This window comes from Podarcis pityusensis (genome assembly GCF_964106645.2).
Source record: "Podarcis pityusensis genome assembly, chromosome: 8".
Classification (NCBI taxonomy): Eukaryota; Metazoa; Chordata; class Lepidosauria; order Squamata; family Lacertidae; genus Podarcis; species Podarcis pityusensis.
The window spans coordinates 78960096-78972849 of record NC_138033.1 but is presented as its reverse complement, the minus strand read 5'-3'; the positions used below and the strand labels follow the sequence as shown (position 1 = coordinate 78972849).

General features: G+C 46.2%; 1 protein-coding gene across 8 annotated transcripts in view; it reads left to right on the top strand.

Annotated features, from left to right (window-relative positions):
- The first annotated feature begins 40 nt into the window (after positions 1-40).
- MFN2 (mitofusin 2) overlaps positions 41-12754 on the top strand; it is a 42165-nt gene continuing 29451 nt past the window's right edge. The window contains exons 1-4 of one of the 8 annotated variants that reach the window (XM_081017949.1): positions 41-129; positions 5804-5925; positions 9795-9973; positions 11491-11626. In XM_081017949.1, the coding sequence (XP_080874075.1) occupies positions 9799-9973; positions 11491-11626 (311 nt within the window). In that variant the 5' untranslated portion in view covers positions 41-129; positions 5804-5925; positions 9795-9798. Of the gene's footprint in view, positions 339-502; positions 541-5803; positions 5926-9794; positions 9974-11490; positions 11627-12754 lie in introns of those variants that run through there. The other 7 variants (XM_081017948.1, XM_081017947.1, XM_081017950.1 and 4 more) reach the window with 7 other exon arrangements.

Here is a 12754-nt window from a genome sequence, read left to right as displayed (position 1 = left end):
AACTACAGCTCCCATGAGGCAGTGCGGGTGGCCGTCGCGGTTGGCGTGACGTCACCTCCCGGCGCTCCCCTCTGACGATGCCCGGGGCTTGGTTCCTTCTCGCAGCAGCGCAGTCCGGGGGAGAAGAAGGTGAAGGTGAGAGGGCAGCAGCGCCTGGGGAGCGGGCGAGGCGAGTGGACGCGTGTCAGCGGGTTCAGACGTGGCAGCCCTCGAACCAAGTGCCGCTTCGCTAAAACCCCACTTGCTTGGGGTTTGGAGGAGGAGGGTGAGGGTGGCGGCGTTCCCTCGCGTGCGCGACACGTGTCGGCTCGGGTCACGCGTGCAAGGTGTGCGGCCAGGTGAGGCTCCGCGCACGTGGGTAGGGCATGTGCCATGTGGGCGGGCGCTTGCTGGCCACAGCCCAGTCTGAAGGGCGTGGCTGGCATGGGTGGCCTTGGGGCGGACTGGCAGGTGCGAGGGGTCGGGGTGAGGGTAGGATCCAGGTGCGGGAACCCCCTGCAAAACGAAAGACTGATCCTTCTGCAAGGTGTGAGTGTGAAGGTAGGCAGGTAGGGGGGTGGCTGGATGCGGGGTGGGTTTGGGGGGCAGGGAGGGGCAGCTGCCCCCCAAATCAATAAAAATGCAAAGCAAACTAAGGTTCTGCGCCCCCTAACAAAAGGCCTGCCCCCCTAAATCCTGGCTACGTCCATGGGCAGCGGTGACCTGGCCTGCAGTTCAGGGGCGGGACATCTGCTTTGCATGCAGAAGGTTTGATACCCAGAATCTGCAGGTAGGACTGGGGCCAGGGCCGGATTTAGGTTTGATGAGGCCCTAAGCAACTGAAGGCAATGGGGCCCTTTATATGTCCAGCTGTCCTTTGTCAACAACAAATTGTTGCTGGTTTTTTGTGTTGAATATATGCTATATGGGGACGCGGGTGGCGCTGTGGGTTAAACCACAGAGCCCAGGACTTGCCGATCAGAAGGTCAGCGCGACGGGGTGAGCTCCCGTTGCTCGGTCCCTGCTCCTGCCAACCTAGCCGTTCGAAGGCACATCAAAGTGCAAGTAGATAAATAGGTACCACTCCAGCGGGAAGGTAAACGGCGTTTCCGTGCGCTGCTCTGGTTCACCAGAAGTGGCTTAGTCATGCTGGCCACATGACGTACGCTGGCTCCCTCGGCCAATAAAGCGAGATGAGCGCCGCAACCCCAGAGTCGGCCATGACTATACCTAATGGTCAGGGGTCCCTTTACCTTTACCTAAGCTACTGAAGGCAATGGGGCCCTTTATATGTCCAGCTGTCCTTTGTCAACAACAAATTATCGCTGTTTTTTGTGTTGAATATATGCTATATGGTAATTTATGGACCTAATACATATCTAAAGCCATTTGCGCATCTTGCCATGCAACCAGTCCATGCAGAATGTAGACACCCTCTATATAGAAATGAGCAAACCAGTGATATTTTAGGGAGCAGGCTAGCAGGCGGGGTCCATGACTTACATCACAGCAGCCTACACAATACAAAACACTGTTGCTGTATGTGGGTTTTATTTTATTTGTTTTTTATCTTCTATTTTGCAAGCGTACATCCAGCTATTTATCGCAGGTCTACAACTCGAGGTGATGTGCATTGGGTCCATCTAGTTCAGCGTTGCCAACACTGGTTGGCAGCCAGGGCCGGATTTGATGAGGCCCTAAGCTACTGAAGGCAATGGGGCCCTTTATATGTCCAGCTGTCCTTTGTCAACAACAAATTGTCGCTGTTTTTTGCATTGAATATGTGCTGTATTTTCCATTACTTGCACCATAGGAGCCTGCACAACACAAAACACTGTTGCTGTATGTAGGTTTTATTTTATTTGTTTTTTATTTTATATTTTGGAAATGTACACCCAGTTATTGTTTTTTGCTTTAAGTTTTTGGGGGGCCCCAAGAGAGTGGGGCCCTAAGTTATAGCTTGTTTTGCTTATACGTAAATCCGGCACTGACTGGGGCAAAGGCCCTTGCCTGAAACACTGTGCAGGATATGATTCCGGATATGGCACCTTCCTATTTAAGCCAGCCTTTAATTTGAAGCCAGGAAAACGATGGTCTTCCTTTATTTTGGGTGGGAAAGGACCATCTCTGATATAATAATACTGCTGCTACTACTACTACTACTACTACTACTAATAATAATAATAATTTATTATTTGTAAACGCCCCCCCCCAATCTGGCTGGGCCTCCCCAGCCACTCTGGGCGTCTTCCAACAAAGATTAAAAATACATTAAAATGCATTTAAAAGGTCCTGGGATCAACCCTCAGCTTTTCCAGGGAGAGGCTCCTGCCCCCCCCCGAAACCCTGGGCAGCCGCTGACAATTCTGAGCCCTTTGTCTGAGCCCTATAAGACAGCTTTCTGTCTAAATAAGCCAGAGGAATTGAATTCTACTTCATTTTGGGGCAGGGGGAAGACCATATAGCTTAGGGATAGAACACTTGATTTGCAGTGGAAAGGTCCCAGGGAGAGGCTGCCTGCCTGAACCCTGCTAGCCAATATACCAAGGGCTCCAGAATCCGTATAAAGCACTTTTTCATGTGTTTTGATGATAGTATGGTGGGTCCTTATGTGTGTGGGGAGGAGGGAAGCAGCTCAAGTTACTCAGCTGCCACATGTGGTTCATGGGGGATTTTTGAACAGAGCACTCCTCAGCCACGTCTACTCAGAAGTAAGTCCTACCTAACTTAATGCGACTTACTCCCAGGTCGGGTAGGGCTAGGACTGCCGCCTCGGGCTCTCTCAATTTATATTTATTTATATCGCGCCTTCCCCCCGGAACAGGGACTCGATGCAGCTTGCAAAAATTAAAAACTGTTAAAAACATTGCAAAGCTAAAAACAGATATTGGCTCAGAAGTAACTAAACTGTGCTAGAATTGAAACAATGGAAAAACAAATCTGTTAAAATGCAGGTGGGGAAAACTGCAAAAGCCCTTCCTTTAAAAAACAACCCAACCAATTAGTCCCCAAAAGAATGGCATTGACCTGCCTGTGAAGGACAGCAAGGAGGGAGCCAGTCTGACTTCTCCAGTGGGGAGGTCCAAAGTCTGGGAGCAGCCACCGAGAAGGCCCTGTCATGCGGCCCCATCCAGCTTGCTTGTGGGGGTGGCAGGACCGAGGGAAGGGCCTCCCTGAAGATCTCAAAACCCGGGCAGGTTCACATGAGGACGTTGGATCTTTCACATAGCTTGGACCTCAGCCCTATAGAGCTTTATAGGTAGTGATGTGAGGTGAGAATATTCTTGAGAATGAGAATAATGATATTTTTTGATCCAGTTACATTACTGGGCATTGTGCCATTCACCATTGGCAGTTCTGAAATGTGAGCTGCAGAAAACTTTTTTTTAGTTTTAAAAATGCTATTCATTTAATTTGATAAACATTTGAATTCATTTGTATTTCAACTTTATGTAATAGCCTTTTTTTCTCTTTTGCTGTGACCTTATTCTTAGCAATTCTATACCCTTGGCCATACAGTGTGATTTTTTTTTACAGAAAGTAGCTTTAATGCTTTATATACTTCTAGGCCTATACAATTATGTGTAACAGCATGTGAGGTGGCTGTGATTTAAACAGTTGACGTTTGCCCATGAATAAACATGTATATTAACTAACTATATCATTTTCAATGCATTAAAATTATATCATTTTCAATGCATTAAAATTATATCATTTTCAATGCATTAAAATTATATCATTTTCAATGCATTAAAATTATATCATTTTCAATGCATTAAAATTATATCATTTTCAATGCATTAAAATTATATCATTTTCAATGCATTAAAATTCTCCTATTTTAAATGAAGATTCTTTAATATTCTCATTAATCGGGAATATTCTTGAGAATATTCTCCAAAAGATTATTCTCGAGAATTTAACCTCACTATTTATAGGTCATAACCAGTGCTATGAGTTGTGCTTGGAAGCAGACCAGTAGCTAGTTGGGGTTTCTGTAGCAAGGGAGCCTTCTGTTCCCCATAGCGAAACCTGGCCAACAATATGAATGCAGCTCTTTGGGCAGGTTGGCTTTTCCTAGTGCTTTGCAAAGGCATGTTTGCTCCCTGGTCTGTGGGTTGCTGGCACCATTGAAGTCTCCCTGGCGTCTTTGCTGATATCTTTTTGGTGCCTTAAGCCTTAACTTTCCCCTCCATGCTTGAGATGGACTGAGCTGATTTTGCTCTGCTGTGCTGCCAAACCTTCCTGGAGCTGTTAATGGGTTGTTTTATATGTCTGTATAAATCGGAGGTGTTCATATGACAACGTTTCATGTGAATTTTTGCTGGTGTCGTGGTTAAGTTTTTAAATGTAAGTCGCTTGGAGACTTGAGTGTATAAACAATCTAATAGGGATTTATTTGCATGCATTTTTCTCTTTTTGCTGTAAGGAAAAGAGTTGTTGTTTCTGAATAGCATTGAGATATTCCGTGTTGTCGCCATTGTTTCTGAATGCATTAGAAAATACTTAATAAAATACGGTGTCAGGGAGAAAAATGGTGGAAAGGATGGTGTGTTTCTTGGATTCAGGCAATACCTACACTATTTACAGCACCTTAAACAGTTATGGCTTCCCCACCAAAAAACCCCCCAATACTGGGAACTGTTGCTAAGGGTGCGGAGAATAGTGTTCTCCTTTGTTGTTGTCGTTGTTTAGTCGTTGTTGTTGTTTAGTCGTGTCCAACTCTTCGTTACTCCATGGACCAGAGCACGCCAGGCACTCCTGTCTTCCACTGCCTCCCGCAGTTTGGTCAAACTCATGCTGGTAGCTTCGAGAACACTGTCCAACCATCTCGTCCTCTGTCATCCCCATCTCCTTGCGCCCTCCATCTTTCCCAACATCAGGGTCTTTTCCTGGGAGTCTTCTCTTCACATGAGGTGGCCAAAGTATTGGAGCCTCAGCTTCAGGATCTGTACTTCCAGTGAGCACTCAGGGCTGATTTCCTTAAGAATGGAGAGGTTTGATCTTCTTGCAGTCCATGGGACTCTCAAGAGTCTCCTCCAGCACCATAATTCAAAAGCATCAATTCTTCAGCGATCAGCCTTCTTTATGGTCCAGCTCTCACTTCCATACATCACTACTGGGAAATCCATAGCTTTAACTATACGGACCTTAGTTGGCAAGGTGATGTCTCTGCTTTTTAAGATGCTGTCTAGGTTTGCCATCACTTTTCTCCCAAGAAGCAGGCGTCTTTTAATTTTGTGGCTGCTGTCACCATCTGCAGTGATCATGGAGCCCAAGAAAGTAAAATATCTCACTGCCTCCATTTCTTCCCCTTCTATTTGTCAGGAGGTGATGGGTCCAGTGGCCATGATCTTCGTTTTTTGATGTTGAGCTTCAGCCCATATTTTGCGCTCTCCTCTTTCACCCTCATTAAAAGCTTCTTTAATTCCTCCTCACTTTCTGACATCAAGGTTGTGTCATCTGCATATTTGAGGTTGTTGATATTTCTTCTGGCAGTCTTAATTCCGGCTCCTTACAGAGCTTCAATTCCCAGAATTCCTTGGTAAGAGGCATTGATTGTTAAGCCACTCTGTGCGGGAAACTGGAGTCTCCTGACACCCCTTAGCACCCCTTAAACTACAGTTCCCAGGATGCTTTGGGGCAAGCCAGGGCTCTTTAAAGTGATCTGGTCCTGCCTTAAATGTATGGTGCAGATGGAACCCCAGGGATACACAGCTGGGGCTTGGGGACATTTGCACTATTGGCAGGAAAAATGCAAACAGCAGCTGTGCATCTGGGCCACGTGCGTTCTCTAATCCCATCCAACTTTCTCTCTTTGCAGTGACGGGGGAGCAAATTGGATTTGGAGCAAGGGAGACAGCTTCTTCACCTTTTCTCTGAACCGCTTAGGAAACAAGACGCAGACCATGCTCGCCCTTTGAGAACCCAGCCTGTGCCTTAGAAGTAAGTTGGGCAGCGACTTGGGGTGGGGCGGGAGATATTCCTCAAACATACATGCATCCATAATTTTATTTGTATGCCATAATAATAATTTATTATTTATACCCCGCCCATCTGGCTGGGTTTCCCCAGCCACTCTGGGCAGCTTCCAACAAAGATTAAAAATACATTAAACCTTTCTGTAGTTAAAACAAGGCGCCTTGCAACACGGACAAAATTGCATACTGCAGCAAAAATAGTCGTAAACAATGGATAAAACACATTCAGAAAGTGCACAGTCAAATCAAACAATTACCACAATTAATCATAGTAAGTTCTAAAATAAAGAAACGAGAAAATGAATATTGGTAACAGCAACAACTGCAACGATTCACAGCCAAGGTGTGGAACCAATGTAGGAACCAATTCATGAGACTAGGTTTATTTTGATTATGTAAGGCATGGAGAAAGCAGATACGGAGAGGTCCCCCCCCCCCAATGCTAAAACTTGTGGACATTCAATGAAGCTAAATGTTGGGAGATTCAGGAAAGAGAAAAGAAAGTCCTTCATGCAGCACTTAGTTAAACCGTGGAACTCACTGCCACAAGGTGCAGCAGTGGCCATGGACCTGGATGGGTTTAACAGAGGATTAGACGAATTCATGGATGGCTTTGTTCACTGTTTTTTATTTGTTTTGTTTATTATTAAATTTATTTCTATCCCCCCCTCTTTATATCAAGCCTTTATCCCTGTGCTGGATCCAAGTTGGCTCACAACATCAATTTAAAAAGATAAATCACTACAATCATGCAATATATAAGTAACCCTATTAAAAACAGCACTGCAGAAAACTTTAAACCACTTAAAAGCGCGCACATAGAGTAAAACACCAACCTACAGAAGAACTTGGCACAACAGCCAGGTGTGCCAAATGCCCATTGGAAGAACAACAAAAAAAGGAGTTGTCTTGCCCTACTCCTCATCTGAAAAAGGCTCCCAGAGCAGCTTGTATAAGAGCAAGAATATGATGTACAGTCAATTAAAACAAGACAGTACCTGCCCTCAGTTTGCATTCTGAATAGCACAGCATGAAAGGAAAGGGCGAAGGGGAGGGATGAAGTTTCTTGGTAGTTTTTGTTATACAGCACCTGATATTTGGAGGCATACTAGCTCTCTGTGAATTTTATTTATTGAATTTGTATATTGCCCTTCGTCGCAGAATCCCAGGGGCGGTTCACAAAATCATTTTCTGTGATCATTTTTCAACACCACCTAAGCTAGCGGCTGTCGCCTTTCCTGGTGAAGAGTTTCAAAATTAAATGGGCTTATTATAGCTGAGTGTTAAGAAATACCTTGGGGACCAACATTCTGGAGACCAGAATATTCAAAAGCCATTAAGCGTCAGCACCAGTGTGATCGATACGCACATTCTTAATGGGGTTTTTGCACGCATCCTGCTTTTTCTAGGCCCTTGAACACTGTGACCCTCACTTGCTTTTCTCCCTAAGCTTATGGTTACGTAAGAAAGGTGCTCAGTTCCGTCCTCCAACCTTGGCTCAGCTGGCTTGTGCTAAAGATGGAGCGATTAATGGGAGCTACTCTCCCTCTGCCAGCCTGAGCCTGTTGCTCTTGCATTCCCCCCCCCAGCAGCAAATCTGAGCTCTGACTCCCCACTTTAAGCTGTCTGTATTGTTGGCGCTGTGGGTTAAACCACAGAGCCTAGGATTTGCCGATCAGAAGGTTGGTGTTTCGAATCCCCTCGATGGGGTGAGCTCCTGTTGCTCGGTCCCTGCTCCTGCCAACCTAGCAGTTTGAAAGCACGTCAAAGTGCAAGTAGATAAATAGGACCACTCCAGCGGGAAGGTAAACGGCGTTTCCGTGCGCTGCTCTGGTTCACCAGAAGCGGCTTAGTCATGCTGGCCACATGACCCGGAAACTGTACACCGGCTCCCTCGGCCAGTAAAGCGAGATGAGCGCCGCAACCCCAGAGTTGGTCACGACTGGACCTAATGGTCAGGGGTCCCTTTACCTATTGTTTTCTGTTCTGAAAGTGGCAGGACTTTGAGCAGGTGGGAGGGGAGAGTGGTTGAAAATAAAAACTTCTAGCATCCCTGGAGGATCCCCTTCTCGATGCAGCTGGTTCATGTTGCATTTGAGCATCAGAATGTAGTAAGAACTTTAAGACGACAACCGAAGAAGAACGGCAACTTAAGTTGACAGAATACGTGCAGCTTGCAGACTTAACATACAGTGGTACTTCGGGTTACATAGAATCATAGAGTTGGAAGAGACCACAAGGGCCATCGAGTCCAACCCCCTGCCAAGCAGGAAACACCATCAGAGCACTCCTGACATATGGTTGTCAAGACTCTGCTTAAAGACCTCCAAAGAAGGAGACTCCACCACACTCCTTGGCAGCAAATTCCACTGTCGAACAGCTCTTACTGTCAGGAAGTTCTTCCTAATGTTTAGGTGGAATCTTCTTTCTTGTAGTTTGGATCCATTGCTCCGTGTCCGCTTCTCTGGAGCAGCAGAAAACAACCTTTCTCCCTCCTCTATGTGACATCCTTTTATATATTTGAACATGGCTATCATATCACCCCTTAGCCTCCTCTTCTCCAGGCTAAACATGCCCAGCTCCCTTAGCCGTTCCTCATAAGGCATCGTTTCCAGGCCTTTGACCATTTTGGTTGCCCTCCTCTGGACACGTTCCAGTTTGTCAGTGTCCCTCTTGAACTGTGGTGCCCAGAACTGGACACAGTACTCCAGGTGAGGTCTGACCAGAGCAGAATACAGTGGCACTATTACTTCCCTTGATCTAGATGCTATTCTCCTATTGATGCAGCCCAGAATTGCATTGGCTTTTTTAGCTGCCGCGTCACACTGTTGGCTCATGTCAAGTTTGTGGTCAACCAAGACTCCTAGATCCTTTTCACATGTACTGCTCTCAAGCCAGGTGTCACCCATCTTGTATTTGTGCCTCTCATTTTTTTTGCCCAAGTGCAATACTTTACATTTCTCCCTGTTAAAATTCATCTTGTTTGTTTTTGCCCAGTTCTCTAATCTGTCAAGGTCGTTTTGAAGTGTGATCCTGTCCTCTGGGGTGTTAGTCACCCCTCCCAGTTTGGTGTCATCTGCAAATTTGATCAGGATGCTTCAGGTTACAGACTCCGCTAACCCAGAAATAGTACCTCGGGTTAAGAACTTTGCTTCAGGATGAGAACAGAAATCGCACAGTGGCAGCAGGAGGCCCCATTAGCTAAAGTGGTACCTCAGGTTAACAACAGTTTCAGGTTAAGAACGGACCTTCGGAACGAATTAAGTACTTAACCTGAGGTACCACTGTATTGAATATATGGGAAATAATTGTGTACAGCGGAAAACGCTGGCAGCGTTAAGATAAATTAAACAGTGTAAATAAGTTTTGATGGATGCAATAATAGAATACTAGAATAGAATAATAGAATGGTATAGTTTTTGTAAAATATGCAGGGGTTTATGATATGTAAAATGAACCATGGAAAGAGAAGAAGGGAAGTCATGGATATCTCAAGGATGTAAAAATGAGTACTTTAAATTGTGAAACAGAAAATTTAATAAAAAATTATATACAGAAAAAAAAACATTAAGACAAGTCTTGCTAGATCAGGATGGTCCAGCATTATCCGACCATATTATTATTATTATTATTATTATTATTATTATTATTATTATTATTGTTGTTGTTGTTGTTATTAATGGTCCAGTCCTCTTTTACAGCCATCTAGATTGATGTCCATCAACACCTCCTGTGACAATGAGTTCCATAGTTTAACTTTGCTCCGCATGAAAAACCACAAGATTTATCTGACTGTTTGCTTCTCTCTTCCCTGCCCCCCCCGCCCCCCTATAGCGCAATGTCCCTGCTCTTCCCTTGCTCCAAGTCCATTGTCTCCGGCAAGAAGGACAAGAGACACATGGCGGAAGTCAACGCCTCCCCGCTCAAGCACTTCGTCACCGCCAAGAAGAAGATCAATGGCATCTTTGAACAGCTGGCTGCCTACATCCAGGAGAGCTCAGCATTCCTGGAGGGTAAGGCGGCCTCTGCGTGCCGTGTTTTCAAAACAACTTGCCTGCTCGCCACGGGCGACGAGGAATTTGTGTAGGCGAGCGAGCGGAAAATAAATGGGGGCGGCCGGTTTAAATTGGAAACGTAAGCTGGGGTGTACGGAGTCGGTGCTAAAGTAAAGATGAAACAAGGGTCTAGTCCTCATGGTTCTGAATTTAAACAGAAACCGAGGAAGCTGCCTTATACGGTGTCTACCTTACCTAGGAAGCCTGCCCAGTCTGCGGTTCTCCAAAGTCTTCCTTCAGTTGCTGCTCTCCATTTAACTGGGGAATGACCTTGTAAGATTCCCCTGGCCTGAAACTTTGGAGAGCTGCTGCCTGTCCGTGTAGACATTACTGAGCTAGATTGACCCAAGGGCAACTGGTATTCAAAAGCGTTGCGGCTTCAGAGCATCGTGGCTGGTAGCCATCGATAGGCCCCAGGATTTGCCAGACTCGGAACACGGTTCCTAATAATAATAATAATTTATTATTTATACCCCTCCCATCTGGCTGGGTTTCCCCAGCCACTCTAGGCTGCTTCCAACAAAACACTAAAATACAATAACCTATTAAACATTAAAAGCTTCCCTAAACAGGGCCGCCTTCAGATGTCTTCTAAAAGTCTGGTAGTTGTTCTTCTCTTTGACATCTGGTGGGAGGGTGTTCCACAGGGCGGGTGCTACTACTGAGAAGGCCCTCTGCCTGGTTCCCTGTAACTTGGCTTCTCGTAGCGAGGGAACCGCCAGAAGGCCCTCGGCGCTGGACCTCATTGTCCGGGCAGAACGATGGAGGTGGAGACACTCCTTCAGGTATACTGGACCGAGACTGTTTAGGGCTTTAAAGCTCAGCACCAACACTTTGAATTGTGCTCGGAAAGGTACTGGGAGCCAGTGTAGGTCTTTCAAGACCAGGGTTATATGGTCTCAGCAGCCGCTCCCAGTCACCAGTCTAGCTGCCGCATTCTGGATTAGTTGTAGTTTCCGGGTCACCTTCAAAGGTAGCCCCACGTAGAGCGCGTTGCAGTAGTCCCAGCGGGAGATAACCAGAGCATGCACCACTCTGGCTAGACAGTCTGCGGGCAGGTAGGATCTCAGCCCTGGTAAATAGCTGCCCTGGACACAGAACTGACCTGCACCTCCATGGACAGTTGTGAGTCCAAAATGACTCCCAGGCTGCGCACCTGGTCCTTCAGGGACACAGTTACCCCATTCAGGACCAGGCAGTCCTCCACACCCACCTGCCTCCTGTCTCCCAAGAACAGTACTTCTGTCTTGTCAGGAGTCAACCTCAATCTGTTAGCCGCCATCCATCCTCCAACTGCCTCCAGACACTCACACAGGACCTTCACTGGTTCCAATTTAAAAGAGAGGTAGAGCTGGGTGTCATCATTCCTACGTTTCTCTTGAAACTAGAACTTGGTTAAGAACCACTGAGGACTAGAACCTTACTTTAGGGAAAGCGTGGCAGCCCTTGTAGATTTGGCTCCCTTTTGGTTTCAGAAACGCACAGGAATGTGGAGCTGGACCCCATCACCACAGAGGAGCAGGTGCTGGAGGTCAAAGGCTACCTGTCGAAGGTGGGAGGCATCAGCCAGGTGTTGGCCCGGCGTCACATGAAGGTGGCCTTTTTCGGACGGTGAGTGGGGCACCAGGCAAGCGATCTTGTGCTCGGTGAGGAATTTGGCTGTGGGTGGAGGGAAGCCTGCGGCAGTGGCAGAAGCTCTCCAGTGTGCCCTTGTCTGCCAGCAAATGCCAGCTTGATTGAGTCACCTCCTCGTTTTACTCTTGGATGGAAAAAGTTAACAATTCTGAAGCTCAGATCCCTGCTCAGCCATAAAAAGGTGGTAGGGAAGCCTTTTTCCCCACCCCAAGGGCCAAATTCCCTTCTGGACAGCTTCCTGAAGGCCACATGCCAGTGTTTTGCAGGGCCAGAGGAAAAAGTGGATAGAGCAATAATTGGATTTTCGATCTTGTTTTTATTTGTGTGTGTATAATGTGTATATATATATATAGAGGTGTGTGTGTATATATGTACATATATATGTATATATGTATATATATGGGACATGGGTGGCGCTGTGGGTTAAACAGAGCCTAGGACTTGCTGATCATGAAGGTCGGCGGTTCGAATCCCCGTGACAGGGTGAGCTCCCGTTGCTCGGTCCCTGCTCCTGCCCACCTAGCAGTTTGAAAGCACGTCAAAGTGCAAGTAGATAAATAGGTACCGCTCCGGTGGGAAGGTAAACAGCGTTTCCGTGCGCTGCTCTGGTTCGCCAGAAGCGCCTTAGTCATGCTGGCCACATGACCCAGAAGCTGTACGCCGGCTCCCTCGGCCAGTAAAGTGAGATGAGCACCGCAACCCCAGAGTCGGCCGTGACTGGACCTAATGGTCAGGGGTCCCTTTACCTTTACTATCTATCTGTGTGTGTGTGTGTGTGTGTGTGAATGTGTGTACACACACACACACTTACTTTTATTGATTTTTGCATATATCTTCCAAACAAATCATGTCATCTCATCTTATCTTATACATCATTTTGGCTATTTTAGCCTGAAACTTCCAGCAACCACGTCTAATGATTTTCAAACCTCCTCTTTTAATCTCACATTTATTATCCTAACTACTACTTTTAATAGTCAGTAACTTAAAATCCATTCTCATAAATCTTTTCTGTAATATTTCATATAGTTCTCCTTACAAAACTACTTGTAGTCCTACCAGCGTAGTCACAGTTGATTACAATTGTCTTTCAAATAACTCGCA